The sequence below is a fragment of the Macrobrachium nipponense genome, chromosome 41 (assembly GCF_015104395.2).
Source record: "Macrobrachium nipponense isolate FS-2020 chromosome 41, ASM1510439v2, whole genome shotgun sequence".
Classification (NCBI taxonomy): domain Eukaryota; kingdom Metazoa; phylum Arthropoda; class Malacostraca; order Decapoda; family Palaemonidae; genus Macrobrachium; species Macrobrachium nipponense.
The window spans coordinates 13427515-13444414 of record NC_061102.1 but is presented as its reverse complement, the minus strand read 5'-3'; the positions used below and the strand labels follow the sequence as shown (position 1 = coordinate 13444414).

Sequence of the window (16900 nt, the reverse complement as noted above, 5' to 3'; positions counted from 1 at the left end):
CTTTTAGTGATGTAAATGATATTGTGATATAAAAAATTTATACTGAATATAGATTATATTGTATTTCCCACTTTGGGAGTATTGCATCCCTTGAGCAAAAGCTACATTGCTTTCTGCCTTTACATTCCATCTGCTCCCGTCAGTCTTTTCCCACTTACTACCCAACTTCTATAACTTAATATTGCTCCAAATTTCACCTACTTAGTTTTAAAGAAATTCTTCAGGAGAACCCCCTGAGAATCTTTAATTGTGACTCAGTAGTTTTGAACTGATTTATAATGATGATAAGGATAATATATAAAAGGTTGTGTCATTTTTCATTTGAAACCTTGAGGAATAGGTCTTTTTACTAGTAGTATCCACAAAGGCTGACTAGTTTACAGATTACATTGTTTGTGTACTATCAGGAAAAACACATTCTAATAGAACCTTTATGTACAGTACTATTTTACATATTGTAAGGAATGGATACTACCTTTAGTTGAATCTATTGTTAGTCAGTATAGAAACATGTTCGATAAACAAAGTACTATATGTGGGTGCGTGTAGTTACAGATCTCCCTGTTATTGTGAATGATGTTATAGAAAATTGTATTTATATATTATAGTCAGCATGTAATCTAATTGAAAATGTTGCTTCAAGGATTGGGTGTGTGATTTTGACAACGATTGTGGGGATGGGTCTGATGAAGGCGTGGAGTGTAATAAGAAGTATCGCCTTTGCACTGCTGATGAGTTCAACTGTAAAAGTGGAAAATGCATTCGCAAATCATACCATTGCGATGGGGAGGATGACTGTGGTGATAATTCTGATGAAGTTGGATGTGGTAAGTAATACTGGAGAAGCCACTGTTATTTTGTTGTCTCCTGATTGTGTACCTAATAAATGTTAGCAAAGTTTGATGTGTGATAAAGACAATGGTATTTTTTTATGAATTTTCTTCATTTATCTTGCTGATATTTTATTTCACTTAATCTTGTTTTGCTGATATTTTTTATTTCATGTTTTATTTTATGTAACTCTATTTCCATTGCAAACCCAGAATTTATATGCAGCCCACATTGGTGATCTTCACATGTTCAAACACACTGCCTTGAAAACAGAATAAGTGTGGTAGCCCACAGTGCTTGTTACCACTTCATGTTTTAGGTTTCCATCAGTTGTGTACATCACTTTTTTTTGTGTCTGAAAACTTTTTGCAGGTTATCAGTTTTCCATAGACCTCTTCTTCTAAACAGTTAGTTTGCGATACCAGGCCAGTTGTCTACTTCTTTATGGAGAACTCTTCATCATATTATTATTATCACTACCATATGATGCAGTTGGCCTGTGTGAAATGTAATCACTTATGTTTTGCCTGTGATTTCACTTCCACAAATCTTTATTATTTCTGGCCTCCCACCTCATAGTTTTCATCCAACCACTGGGTCTTTCGCTCTTTTTGGTGCCCACTGAAGTGTAACTAATGCTATTACTATTCTACCCAAGGTTTTGTTAAGGATGTGCTAAGCCTTGAAGAAAGGATGTAGCTAAACCTTGAAGAACTGCTTATAAGTAATTATGATGTCATTTTCTATAAACATGTTTTTTCTGTGTATTGTTTTGCAGCAGTGACATTAGTTAGTGTCTTTTTAAATATTTTTTTCATCCTTAATGTTGTTACATGGGTAATAGTATTTAGGTTTTGTGAATATCATTGACTTGGTAATATGAGGTTAATTAATGAATGACTGAGTGAGTTTCCAGTCACCATGCATCCTAGAGACCAAAGATGAAAAACTTGAGTAATGAATATGCTTTAGCTGCTGAATCCAATTTACTATTGTGTTGAGACAGTCAAATGTGTGCAGTTCACCAAACAAAACAAAAGTCAATGATAAATGGTAATGAGGTAAGTCTACTTTTATGTTAGTTTTTAAAATTTTGCTAATCAAAATTGGAGTACATCTTCAACACCAGGAAAGGCAGTAATTACATGATGACTTTGTCAATTGTAATTGTACTGGATTTTTTTGCTTTATGACTTTATCCTCTCCTGTTATATAACATTATAGTTTCTTCTCCTCCTTCCCAGCTTTAACCCATTTTTATATGGGGTCGCCGTTATGAATGAGACGTCTCCATCAATTTCCGTCCTATGCATTGTTCTCGTCAATACCTTTCCATAACATATCTTCCCCTACACAATCACACCATCTCTTTCTTGGGCTTCGCTTCTTCCTTCTACCCCGCACTTCCATTTTCCTCATATGTCTTTTAACATGATGTTCCTCTCTTCGCAACAGGTGTCCATACCATCGAAGCCTTCCCTCCTGTATTTTCTTTTATATTTCATCTACCTTTGTCGATCCTCCGAATACTCATTCCTAATCCTATCTTCCCTTGTTGCTCCTGACACCCATCTCAACATTCTCATTTCTGCTACATCCATCTTCTTGTCCTCTGTTTTCCTCATACTTGCTGTTTCAGTTCCATACAACATTGCTGGTATGACCACCGTTCTATGAAACTTTCCCTTCAATATCAGAGGAACCTTCTTGTCACAGAGGACCCCTGATGCAGACCTCTAGTTATTTCATCCTGCCTGAATTCGATGTTTCACCTCTGGGTCCATGCTTCCACTATCCTCTAATATGAACCCCAGGTACTTGAATCTCTGTGCTCTCTTTATTTCTTTCCCATCCAATCTTATGCTATTTCCACCATCCTCAGTAATACTGGAACACACATATTCTGTTTTTGATCTGCTTATTCTCATTCCTCTCTCCTCAAGCGCTACTCTCCACCTCTCCAAACTCCCATCCAACTCCTCCCTCCTCTCTGAACACAACATAATGTCGTCTGCATATAATATGCACCATGGCACTGCTTCTCTAACATCTTTGGTCATTACATCCAGTACGATGTTGAAGATGAATGGGCTAAGTGCTGACCCCTGGTGTAATCCAACTCCTATCTCAAATCCATGTCTCTCCAACACTGCTTCTCACTCATATACATTCTTGTACATCTGAATAATTCTGACATACTTTTCTAGCACCATCTTCTCCCTCAAATATCTCCATATTTCTTGCCCTGGCACTCTGTCATAGGGCCTTTCAAGGTCTATGAATGCTAGATGCAGGTCTCTTTGTTTTTCTCTGAATTTCTCCTTCAGCTGCCTTATGCAAAATATTCCATCTATTGTGCTGCTTCCCTCCATAAATCCTAACTTCTTTCCCTATTCTCACTTCCTCTCTTAGCCTGCCATCTATTATTCTTTCCAAAATCTTAAACATGTAAGACATTAGTTTGATACCCCAATAATTACTGCATTCCTGGACATCACCTTTACCTTTAAATATAGGTATCAACATGCTTTTCCGCCATTCTTCTGATATCTTTTTCTGTTCAGACATTTTTACCATCAGATCATACAAGATGTCTACCCCTTCCTCTCCTAAGGCTTTCCAAACTTCAACTGGGATTAAGTTAGGTCCTGTTGCCTTCTCATTCCTCATTATTTTTAAGGCTTGTATCACTTCATCCCTAGAGATCCCCATTACCATTCCCATGTTTACTTGTCCATCCTCTTTTACAAGTCTTTCATTTTCTTCATTTAGCAGTTACTCGAAATACTCTTTCCATCTTTTCAGGATGTCTTCTTCCTTTTTTATGACTGTACCATTCCTATCTTTCATTTGCTTAATATGGATGATGCCCTTCGTTCTTTTATTTCTTACTTTTGACAGTTTGAGCATCTTACTCAACCCTTCCTTGGTTTCCAGTTCATTATAAACCTGGTATTCGTGGGGGATGTGTACCACAACCCCCCACAAATAACTAAATCCACGAATACATGACACCCCTCAAAAAATGCTTAATAACTGCCTATTTTGATAGTTCTAACACAAAAAACCCTGCTCAAAAAGCCTATACCCGAGTATTTTAGTAGTTTTATCACAAAAAATACTTTGTCATATTTCTCTATGAAAAATACCACGAATAGGCAAAATTTCTTTGAATAATGAGTATATGTATATACGTTCCAAAGAAAAACCCACGAAAAGGTGAAGTTGTGTATCTGGAGCCATGAATAGGTGGGGGTCCACTATACAAAGATTTTCTATGCCCAGCCCGAGAAGAGTCTACTTGAGACTCAGAGGTCTGGAAAAGCCAAGCCCTATTAATAATAATAATCAGTAGTTGCAATGAGCAAGCTTTACTGCCCTCCTCCTCAGCTATCTGTATCATCTCTTCATATGGCATCCCTTGAGATACAGCCTTCCAGGGTGCCAGCTTACTGAGATGAGATTTGATCCTTGGGTTCTGTATGTTATTGTCTTAGAGAGCTTTCCAAAAAAACTGCTGGTGTCAGCTGGGCTAAAGAGCATTCAATAGGCTGGACCTGTATAGGCTTTTTGAGCAGGGTTTTGTAGCCTTAGTTCCAGACAACACAATAAACTGAAGCACAAAACTGATGGATACTGCTCCTCTGTCTGTTGCATCAAATTCCACTTATCAGTGCAATAACCACCATAAAACACTGAGTTTCAGTTAATGGCAGTTTTCGCTTAACTGCACCCCACCAAGAACAGAACCCCCCAGCAATAACCAGGGACTGCCTGTAATGGGTTTGTAATGAAAAAATGTCTTAAAATTCATGCTTTTGAATACTTGTCAGGAAACTTAATTGTGTCTTACTGTCATACAATGAATGAACTGATTATGTTCTGTATGTTTGCTTTGAAAATTAATAGAAAGGGTTAATGGCATATATTCATCCATTGGACAGTAGTATGTGCATCAAGTCACAATGATGTTTGTTCCGATACGTAATACAAAACCCTCGGTACCTTTAACAATAGGAAGTAGCTAGCGGCAGCTGGAACGGTCGTAAGCTTCGAACAAGGGGAGAACGGTAGTTAACTGCTTGTCCGATCGTCGCGCGCCGCGCGACTGGGAGGTAAACAAATCACTTTTGCTTTCGGCCGTGTGTGGGAAGGACGTGTTCGCCATCGCTCTGCCCGCTTTGTCGTTTGCTTTGAGTTTGAGTATTTGCCTCTCTTTCTGTATAAATCAGGAGTGACTATAAGTACTTTTACAATTCTATTGATCTTGCAATGAGTGAATTGGAAGAAATGGAGATTTCACCGCGCCCTCCAGTCGCCCGTAGAGTGTGTCCCGGGCTGGAGGGGCGTAGATGTGGAGGTTCAGGTCATTCGTTGACGTGGACCCCCACGAGGTTTGTACTCGTTGCCGGGGGCGAGAGTGCTCCCGCAACGAACCTTGTGTTACATGTATGAATTGGTCCGAGGCGCAGTGGGTGCTGTACGAGGGCAGGAAGAGACTTAGGCCGGCCAAGAAGTCATCGGAAAGTCCAGTGACTCCTTTGGTGACGGACACTTCGTCCTCTTTCCTGCCTCCCGGCCAGCCCCCACGTTTCGCGCCTTCCCCTGCGGGGGGGGTAGCGGAGTCCTTTTCCTCTCTCGATCCGTCGAGTGTGGATGAGGGCGCCCGCTACCCGGACGTACAGCTGTACTCGGGGTCTTCCGTCCGCTCTGGGGGGGGTGTTTCGCCCCCCAGGCGCGAGGAAGCCCCTCCAACTAACCCGACTATTGCTTCCGCAGGTGTGCCATCAGCGAAGGACGACTTGGGACAGGTGTGGGAGTCGCTGGGACTGCAGGGAGTGCCCAGCATCCAGGGGTTGCTTCAGCGGTTGGCGGGGTCGGCGGTGGTCACTCATGGTGCGGTGACCACCACTACTACCACAATAACGACACCAGCGTATGAGATGCCACCACATCTGGTATATACGCCCCATATAATGTCGGTGACACCCACGGTGGCTATACAAAAACCCATTGTCGCCGTGCCAAAGAGGACGGTGCCACCACCACCTGGATTTTTTTCCTTTGCCGACCCCGGACTTCCGCTGCCCAAAGAGTACCCCCCTGGACTGCCGCCAGTGCCACGGATGACGGTGACTGCCGACAGGACACCTGGCTCTCCCGTGGTACCTGCCGTGCCTGCCGTACCTGTTGCCGTTCCAGCTACTCTTTCCCTTTCAGATCGGCCTGCACATTCCCTTTCAGATGTTCCTGCTGTTCCCGGACCTGTTCCTGTTGTTCCTGCTGCTGGTGTTGCTGTCACAGTCTCAGGTCTTTCCGGACAGGTGCAGTCGGGCCCTGTTGCTTCGGCAACTGCCCCGGCTCCCTCCTGGATGGAAGACCTGACGTCTGTTCTGCGGAGCCTGGCGAAGAAGAAGAGGAAGAGGAAGAAGGTGTCGTCGTCGTCTTCATCGTCTTCTTTCGTCGTCTGCTGGCCTCTCCTTCCCCTTCGACTTCTAAGGCTAAACAGCCGAAGAAGAAGAAGGCTGCCTCCTCCCCCCCTAAGAAGACTCCTTCGGGATCTTCTAAGGGCCCGGCTCGCTCAGGCGAGCTGGGGAGCTCTTCTGCTGGCCTCCTCCTGTTCCTTCGGGAACGGGGGCCCGTCGCTTCTTCTGCAAAGAAGAAGTCGACGGGGACCAGAGGTGCACCAGCCTCGGCTGGTGCGTCCTCACCTGGTGCTAGCGGTTCTGCCGCTAAACCAGGTTCCGTCTCGGCCGCTTCTCGTTCGCGAGAAGCACCGAGTGGACGCTCTTCCAAAGAGGACCGTCCAGCCAAAGTTTTGACGCCCGAGCTCGCTCGCCGTCAAGACAGCGGCGCGGAGCAGAAGACTGGCGAGAGTCGTGCACACGACTCTCGCCAGGCCAGTGGACGCTCTCGCAGCGATCAACTGGCTGCTCGGGCTGACGTGACGGTCGCTGACCGGCCACGGGTTGAGGCGAGGAAGGAGTCCCCACGGCCGCCGGTACCAGCCACGGCTGGTACCAGCGGTTTGACGCGCCGAGAGGGCGCTGGCCGGTCTCGACGCGACAGAGAGCCTAGCAGGTCACCCGTCCGCCGCTCCCGATGGGACCGGGCGGAGACGGTGACCAGCGGCAGCTCGCCTGACGCTAGAGATCGGTCTCGACGTTCTCAGCCGAGCCAATCGCCCCAGGCGAGCGGCAAGGCTAGGCCTGCTGCTCGACCGTCACCGCGGGTTGACGATCAGCAGCAGCCCTCCACGCCACGCTGGTCCTGCCAGCGAGCGAAGAGGGGGGAGCGTCAGGTCTGCCTCTTCCCGTACCTTCAACCTCCTCGGGCTATACCGGGAGGAGCGAGGTACCGAGGAGCGATCACGAGAGGTGCGCGCTCGTGACCCAGCTATGACGCCGTACGGCTCAGGCACGGTCTTAGGACCGACCAGAACGTACGCGCAAGTAGTTGGAGGCGACCGTCAGGGGTCTGTCGCTGTTCCTCCTTCTGAAGGAGGAGTATCGAGGGATATGCTCTTGCTGGAGGGACTGGACGGTCCTACTCCACAAGACGCTGTAACGCCTGAGATACAGAGGAACTTCACAGAGGTCATTAAGCTGATGCGTCTGCATAATGACCTTGCGGAAGGATCGCCGCTACCACCAGCAGAGCCCACGTCCCGGCTCGAATCATTTTGGGGTCCCAAGAGGGAGCCCAAAATGATGATGGGGTTGCCACGATCAGAGCTTGCGGACTCAGTCCTGGATCAGGTGGAGCATCTCGTCTCAGGACGGGAGGACTCGCTAAAAATCCGGACGGTCCTCTAAGCTGCTTCCTCCTCCTCTACAGCGGCAGAGGCGATTTTACGTGCCTTCGGAAGACCCGATACTGCCGAAACAGGTTAACCCGGAGTTAGCGAGGCTGACTCCAGGTGTGTCCCTGCAGTAGCTCCTGTCGGAGAACCTATGGTTCTCGCAGCAGGAGGCACTTGCCCTGGAATCTACCGCTATGGCAGCATTCCAGGCAGTTTCCTGGTTGGATTTGTGGTCCCTCACAATATCCAAAGTAGCGCGGGCCGGCTCTGGGAGTTCTGCTCTCGAAGACGACGCTTCTTTCAGGAGACTGTGCCAGTCTGGAGGAAGAGCAATCTCTTACCTCGCCCATCAGACTGCTAACCTGTGGGCCAACTTGGTTCTTCGACGTAGGGACGCAGTCCTTACCCGAGTGACAAGGGGGTCCGGGCGTGAGGCGGCACTCGGGCTACGAAATGGACCTCTTAGGAGTTCCCCAGCTCTCTTTCCTGGAGAGATGGTGGACGCTGCGGTGGAACGGCGGCGCACTGACGAGAGTGACCGCTTAGTCCACCAGGCAGTCTCGAAGGTTTCTGGGCAATCTCGAGTAACTGCGGCCAAACCAAAGAGCTTGGCTAGCGCTTCCACGGCGGCGAAGACGGTTGCACCGTCCAAACCCCGTGTGAAGACTCCAGTTGTTTCAACTTCTGCTAAAGGAGGCCGCAACCAGCCCTCCTCCCAGCCCTCCTTTCCCCGAGGAGGTGCTGGAAAGAAGTCGAAATGAGGAGGGAAACGCTAGGGACGGCGTTCCCCCTCACCTGCTGCCGGAAGTGGGGGGGTGCCTAGCGAGCCATTGGGCGACTTGGCAGCGCTACGGCGCCGAGAACTGGATAGTAGACGTCCTTCGGGAGGGATATCTACTACCCTTCGAGTCTCGGCCCCCCCTCATCTCCAAACCGGTCCATCTACAGACCTATGTCCGGGGATCAGCAAAGGACAACGCTCTTTCGACAGGAGATCAAGACCATGCTGGCGAAACGAGCTGTAGAAATCGTGGAGGACCAGTCACCGGGCTTTTACAGCCGCCTCTTCCTAGTGGAGAAGGCATCGCGGGCTGGCGTCCGGTGATAGACCTCTCTCCCCTGAACCGCTTCGTTCGCACGACGCGGTTCACGATGGAGTCGGCACGCTCAGTGCTCGACTCGATCAGGGGGAACGATTTCATGCTTTCAGTGGACCTGAAGGACGCGTATTTTCAAATACCCATCCATCAGTCCTCCAGAAAGTACCTCCGCTTCATCTTCGACGGGACGGTGTACCAATTCAGGGCACTTTGTTTCGGTCTCTCAACCGCCCCACAGGTGTTCACGCGAGTGTTCACTCTGGTGTCGGCTTGGGCCCATTCGAACGGGATACGTCTTCTGAGGTATCTCGACGATTGGCTAGTCCTGGCGAGCTCCCGCTCGCAGTTGCTACAGGACAGAGATCGACTCCTCAAGTTTTGTCGCGATCTGGGGATCGTGATAAACTACGAGAAGTCCGACCTCGAACCCAAGCAGAAGATGAAGTACCTGGGTATGCTGATAGACACGGTAGCAGGGCAAGTCTTTCCCGTAGACTTGCGTATCAGCAAATTCAGGGAGGCAGCCGGCCGGTTCCTGTCTCGGCAGGAACAGGCAGCACAGCAATGGCAAGTCGTGATCGGCCATCTGTCGTCACTAGAGAAGTTAGTCACCCTCACGGGCGTCTTCACCTGCGGTCTCTCCAGTGGAGGCTAAGGGAGAGTTGGTCTCAGGCCAAGGATCCTCCTTACTTTCCCGTGGCTATCACGGACAAGGTGAGGCAGGACCTAGCCTGGTGGCTCGACGACAAGAACCTCTTAAGAGGAGTGCCCATACGCACTCCCCCCCCGGAGATGCTTCTGTTCTCAGACGCATCGACCGAGGGATGGGGCGCACACCTGGAGGAGTTGCTGACTGCAGGTGTGTGGGACCATCACGAGAAGCACCTTCACATCAATGTCCTGGAACTCAAGGCGGCGTTCAACGCTCTCCAAGAGTTTCAGGACCGCTTGGTGGGACACTCAGTGGTGTTGATGTGCGACAACACCACAGTAGTGGCATATGTCAACAAGCAGGGGGGGCTAGTGTCTCTTCCGCTCCATCAGTTGACGGTGCAGGTGCACGAGTGGGCCATGGCTCACTCGATAGAGCTGTCAGCACGCTACATTCCAGGCAAGAGGAATGTAGTAGCAGACAAGCTCAGCCGTCGGGATCAGGTGATAGGGACCGAATGGTCTCTACACCAAGACGTGGCGGAAAGGCTCTTCAACCTGTGGGGGCGACCGGTCGTAGACCTGTTCGCCACCCGGCACAACAGAAAACTTCAGGTTTTCTTTCAGCTGTGCCGGACCCATGGGCAGCTGCAGAGGACGCTCTCCAACACCCCTGGGACAACCTCTTCGCTTACGCCTTTCCTCCCTTCTGTCTGATTCGGAAAGTGATCAGTCGAGCGCTGGTCACTCCCAATCTCAGAATGATCCTGGTGGCTCCCAAACGGCCACAAGCCGTTTGGTATCCGGACCTGCTGGCTCTTCTTGCGGACGCACCGAGAGAGCTACCCACTTGGCACAACCTTCTAGCCCAGCCACACGTAGAACGGTACCACCAAGCAGTCCAGTCCCTTCAACTTCACGGCTGGCTGTTATCCACCATCTCTTGCGAACGAGAGGCTTTTCTCGTAGCGCGCAACAGTAGATGGATGGACACGTCCGACAGTCCTCTGCAGCTGTGTACCAGGGGAAGTGGGCCGTCTTCTGTGGTTGGTGTCGTAGACAGGGTCTGTCTCCTCTCAGAGCCACTCTTCAGCAGGTAGCGGATTTCCTCGTGTTTCTTCGCGAGAGAAGCTCCTCTCAGTACCCACAGTTAAGGGATATAGAGCCGCCCTGGCTCTCGTCCTAAAAACTGAGGGGACTGGACATCTCGAATTCGTTCGAGATATCCTTGCTAATGAGGAGCTTCGAAAGGTCTTGCCCACCCAGGGAACTCAGGCCCCCTGCGTGGGATGTGACTCTCGTACTTAGGAGTTTGACTCGAAGACCCTTCGAGCCACTCCGAGAGTCGTCAGACAGGGATCTGACCCTCAAGACCCTCTTCTTGCTGGCCCTGGCATCGGCGAAGAGAGTAGGGGAACTACATGGCCTTTCTTATGATGTTAAAAACATACCAGAGGCTGGGGATCTGTGACGCTCGATTTCGTCCCGAACTTCGTAGCTAAGACTCAGAATCCGTCGATCCCTGACGACAGGTTCGAGTCTTTCACGATCCCCTCCCTCCTGGACTTCACCGATAACGATGCGGATGAGATGCTGCTTTGTCCTGTGAGGGCGCTACGGCGCTATCTGAAGAGAACTCGACATCTCAGGCCTGAGTGTCGACGCCTCTTCGTTAGCACTGGGTTACCAAGAAAGAAGTCTCCAAGAACACGCTTTCTTTCTGGCTGCGTGAGGTGATCAGGAGAGCGTACGAAGCTGATGGTAGCGACGACATCCGTACGCTCCGTCCGAGAGCCCACGAAGTCAGAGGTATCGGACCCTCCTTAGCGTTCCGTAAGAACTTCTCCGTGGCGCAGGTCCTGAAGGCAGGTGTCTGGGCCAACCAGACCACCTTCACGTCCTTCTACCTTCGGGATATTGCCCACAAGTCCTTGGATACCTTTTCCTTGGGACCTGTGGTGGCTGCTCAACACGTTGTGTAAGCTTACCCAGCACCCGAGCAGGCAGAAACAGCATCGATTCCTGGTATGACTGGGAGAATGAATGCGTGAATGAGAGAGTGACTGGCTTCTCTTCACCATCTTTTTCTACCTCTACCTGTGGGCAGAGGGATACGGTCGTTACCTTGCTGGAAGGGAGTCAGATGCAGGTAAGCTATTCAACAGAGCTCCATCCTATCTCTTTAACTAGAGATAGGAGTAAATATCCACCACTTTCTCCAACAAGGGGGAGAAAGTGGATGCCAACATGAGACAAACCCATTACTTTACATTTGCTCATGTAAAGGAAAAAGTTCTTACAATGCTGGTACAAAGAGATACGCTTGCCTCTCTCTTAGTACTCGGCCCAGAGGTCTGACCATTGATACTGCGGTGCACACCCCGATCAATCGGACAGAGGCTTGGATCCCTCCCTCGCTCTTACGACCAGGGAGGCATTCCAGGGATGGACGAACACCAGTCTGTTCATCAAAAAAGACTCAGATTCCTCCCACCAAGAAGTGAGTCTTCCTATTGTTAAAGGACCGAGGGTTTGTATTACGTATCGGAACAAATGACAATTTGTCGAAAATTGCATTTTTCCTAACTATACAAACCTGAGGTCCTTTAACCTATAGGTCCCTCCTCATGCCACCCCTCACTCTGCGTATTTTGCATGGGCCAAAAGCAAAAGTGATTTGTTTACCGCCGCGCGACGATCGGACAAGCAGTTAACTACCGTTCTCCCCTTGTTCGAAGCTTACGACCGTTCCAGCTGCCGCTAGCTACTTCCTATTGTTAAAGGACCTCAGGTTTGTATAGTTAGGAAAAATGCAATTTTCGACAAATTGTCATTTTATAATTTCATGTAATTATTAATGTACTATGTAGTTTTCCCTGAGGATTTTGTGCTTGAAGAATTAAACCTTTCTATCTTTTTTTTTTTTTTTTGCAGAGCCGGAAAAGAAATGTCAGCCTGGAGAATTCCAGTGTGGTGATGGAAAGTGCATACAAATGAATATTGTATGCAATAAAGTTAGCGACTGCAGCGATGATTCTGATGAACCTCTACATTGTAATGTGGATGAATGTGCAAAGGTTGAGCTGCATCAGTGTGGTCACAAATGTATCAATACATTAATTGGCTTTGAATGTGCTTGCAACCAAGGTTACAAGTAAGTAATTTTAGTTATTCATATTACCTTTAGTTATCTGTATATTTTTTTTTAACTTAGTACAATTTAGGTAATTTGTGCTGGAGATGGGAGGTATTTTATTTTAATGTGTTATGAAGGTAAAGTTCTGACTTCTTTCCAGAACATTGTGATGATTATTTAGGACTTGAATATAACTTGAGTAGGTAATTATTTAGGACTTGAATATAACTTGAGTAGGTAATTAGTGAACCTGAGTAGATAGGTTAAAAGGAAACATGATTACTAAAAGGCCTCTCATGGTGTGTATCATTACAATTAGTTTGGTGCATATTACATATACATTATGTATGTTAAATTTACATGGTAAAATTTTTGTTTTACTTTGCAGATTAATGCGTGACAAAAGAGCCTGCGAAGATATAAATGAATGTGTAGAAACGCCTGGAGTTTGCTCACAGAAATGCTTCAATACACCTGGGTCTTACAATTGTAAATGTGATGAAAAATATTATGAACGTGAGCCAGATGGCCACACATGTAAAAGAACTGACAGCACACCACCTTGGGTATTCTTCACAAATAAATATTATGTCAGGAGGCTAACGACAGATGGCTCCACATACATGCTTATGCATCAGGATTTGAGAAATGTTGTAGCCCTAGACTTTGATGACAAGGAAGAAATGATATATTTTGCTGATGTGACAGCAAAAACAATCTATCGAGCTAAAATAAATGGGAGTGAAAAAGAGGAAGTCATTAAACATGATAGCCATGGACTAGAGGGTCTTGCAGTTGATTGGATAGGAAGAAAAATTTACTGGCTAGATAGACATAGCAAACAACTAGATGTAGCAGAGTTGAATGGTACTAATCGCAGAACATTAAAAGCAGATAGCATAAATGATCCAAGAGCAGTAGCAGTTCATCCTGGTATTGGGTACGTTTACTTCACAGATTGGCACTTACAGACTTACATTGGCCGTATTGGTATGGATGGCTCAAACTTCTCTCGTGTTCTTGGCTTTGAAGATAAAGTAATATGGCCCAATGCTCTCACTTTTGACTACTTTGCAGATCGAATATATTGGGCTGATGCTCATCTTGATTACATTGCTTATGCTGATCTGGATGGCAAAAACCGTCATGAAGTAATGAGAGGGTCACGTGTGCCTCATGTCTTTGCTATCTCAGTATTTGATGATTATATGTACTGGACTGATTGGAACCTAAAGGCAGTGTTGAAAGCAAACAAATTTACTGGTGAAGGATTCCAGGCTCTACGAAACACAACTCACCGCCCATATGATATTCAGATTTATCATCCTTTACGTCAGCTACCTTATGATAATCCATGTGGTGATAACAATGGAGGTTGCTCCCATTTGTGTTTGTTATCTCCTAGAGAAAATGGAACAGTTGGATATAGCTGTGCCTGCCCAGATCAGTTTTACTTAGAAAAAAATAACAAAACTTGTATTGCAAATTGTACAAAAGGCCAATTCCGCTGTGCAGGTGCTGATGACAAATGTATTCCAAAATATTGGAGGTAAGTGCAGTGATCTTTTAAAATTGTTAAATATCATCAATAGATACTCTAGCAAGCTTTAGATTGTATAGCAAAGTACTTGAATTATTATAATTTGAAGATTTAAAATATATGGTATAGTGCGTCCATGACTTATGGCGGGGACGTGTTCCAGTGCTGCGCTTTTAGTTGTTTTCTGTTATAAGTCAGTTTTTCGCTGTTAACGGTACTTTAACAGTGCTTGCGGTGCTGTAACTCGAGTAAGTACTGTTAACTTGATGCTCAAAAGCGCTATTGTGTTATCTACATTGCACCAGTCAGGGCACATATTAGGCATTACCCCTTACAGGGAGGTATATTCTATGATAAGTTAACCTTTTCTATGTAAAATTTCAGATGTGATGGTGAAAAAGACTGCGCTGATGGGACTGATGAGCCACCCGGTGACATTTGTCCCCCGCGAAAATGTCGTGCAGGACAGTTCCAGTGTGAGGATGGTAATGGTTGTGCTGCTGCTACACAGCTCTGCGATGGACAGAATGATTGTCCTGATGGGTATAGTATTTTGTTTATAGAAAATTGTTAATTCACCCCCATTATACACAGGAACTTTTATTAAAAGCGTAGGTCATTTGAGTTACTGGGAAGATTGGTTTTAATTCAGGATCTTTGTGATTTTCTCAGTTTTAGAGTACTACCTTTTGTTTAAATTGACAGTATATAGATCACTTCCAAGTGTTATTGTAACATTTTATAAATTATATTTTCTGTAAATGATAATGCTCTACCATTGTAAATGCCAGTAAAATAAAATTTTAGGAATTTTTCTGCCATTCAAAACTACATTTGTTTTCTTCTGTTAGGGCATATTGATTTTAAACCATTTGCAATATATCTAGTTTACTTTTATGACATTTTCCTACCACACAAAGTGTTATTTGTTGTCTGTTAGGTCATATTGATGTCAAACCCTTGGCAACACATCTAGTTTAGTTTTTGGACCACCTTAGTAGAAAATTACTGGTATTCATGAAGGAACATGAAAATATAGTTTAAAAGTGTCCAGGTAAAGCTTGAGCCTTTTTATTGTGAATTCTAGTCTTTATTCACTGGATAATTTTTGTAAAGCATTAGTATTGTGTGGATATTGTCCTTTCATCTACGTTATACGCTCATCTGTAACTTCATTATTTATATTGTGCACTTAGTAGAATTTAGAAAGTTTTTTGGCTTCTTATACAGATCGGATAAAATTTAGAATGTTTTTTGGCTCTTTATACAGATCGGATGAAAAGGATTGTCATCTAGAGTGTACATTGTTAGAATTCAAGTGTAAGTCAACAGGCAAGTGCATCAACATTGCTTGGAAATGTGATGGTGATAAAGATTGCTCAGATGGTTCTGATGAAGGAGACGAATGTGGTAAGTGTCTTAACTTCATCTTTGTGGTGTGTTTCTAATATTGAACACTGTTGAGAAAATTCTTTTTAATATGACATTACTTACATGACTTTTACTTTTTTCCTTTATTTTTTTTACTTTTATATTTGTTTTATTCAATATTTCAGTCAGGAGAAAGTGTAATGAGGAGACCGAATTTTCTTGCAAGAACGGCAAGTGTATTTCAAAGCAGTGGTATTGTGATTTAGATAATGATTGTGGCGACCATTCTGATGAACCAGCATTCCTTTGTAGACAGCAGAACTGCACTGATGGCTGGAGAAAGTGAGTGTTGTCCAAAACATTGATTTTGTATATTGTATATAATTTCTACTCGTATAGTCTTTTTTATGAGTCATAATTGCTGTTTGAACATGCCGTCATACTTACAGTATACAGTACTTTATATTTTCACATAAAGCATCCTGTTAGAAATCAGTTATGATAGCTAGTTGTTTCACTAATAATATAAACAGTCCTTATATTTTATCTTATTGTAAATTAGTTTAACAGTATACCACCAAAGCAAGTTTGTAGAGTCATGGGAGTTAGTCAAAAGTTTTTCTTAATATATGAAGTGTGTATTTAACTAAACAAAACAGCTTTTTTCTTTTACCATAAATCTATGAAAACCAGTCGTATTATTGCTTTTTTTTCTTAAACGCAAGGAAAATTTTCTTCATATTGGCACAGAAAAACTTCATGAGTAACTCTCCTATTCTGCCTTGATAAAAATCCTGCTCAGAGGATGTTTTCAAATCAGGACAGCTGCAGTTGAGGTCCATTACATTAAGGTGCCACTGTATATGTACATACTGCCATGCTTCAACCTGTGAATTGCCATCCTTAGCCACTTCCACAACAATTTTCAAACTTAACTTATTTTTCCCATTCTTGTATTATTAAGGTTGCCTGTCTTCCAAAGTATTTTGCAGCTTTTTTTCACCAAAGACAACTACAAGAAAAGGGATTACGTATAAGGAAAATCTTAAGGAAACAGACTGTAATCAGTAGTTCCATATAAATAGGATGCTGTATTTTCATTTAAACAAAGTATTCAGGCTACAGTATAATAGAAAAACTCTTCAACCAGTAACTTCCCCCAGTCCCACCTCACCCATATCCCTCCTCACCACATCCATCCATCTGATCTGTAGACACCCCACACTCCTCCTCATCACTGGCATTTTCTTAGCTCTCTTGATTGGTTCCTCTTCCTCTCTTCTTATTACATGGTCATGGGCTCTCAGAAGAGCCTCCTTAGCCTTCTCCTTTACATTACATATACCTTTAATGTACAATTGTAGAATTATCTAATATGTCTTTTATTGTATACAACATACTCACAAAATCAAGGTTTTGAAGATTGTCAGGTTTTTAGATACAGCCTAATGGATACTTGTAGTAGAAAG

At 45.2% G+C, this 16900-nt stretch overlaps 1 protein-coding gene across 1 annotated transcript in view; it reads left to right on the top strand.

Moving 5' to 3' along the window:
- LOC135212523 (low-density lipoprotein receptor-related protein 2-like) overlaps window positions 1-16900 on the top strand; it is a 569062-nt gene that overhangs the window by 534348 nt on the left and 17814 nt on the right. Inside the window, exons 42-47 of the mRNA XM_064246044.1 lie at window positions 644-827; window positions 12319-12538; window positions 12909-14069; window positions 14445-14603; window positions 15331-15470; window positions 15617-15773. Of these exons, the coding sequence (XP_064102114.1) occupies window positions 644-827; window positions 12319-12538; window positions 12909-14069; window positions 14445-14603; window positions 15331-15470; window positions 15617-15773 (2021 nt within the window). The remainder of the gene's footprint in view (window positions 1-643; window positions 828-12318; window positions 12539-12908; window positions 14070-14444; window positions 14604-15330; window positions 15471-15616; window positions 15774-16900) is intronic.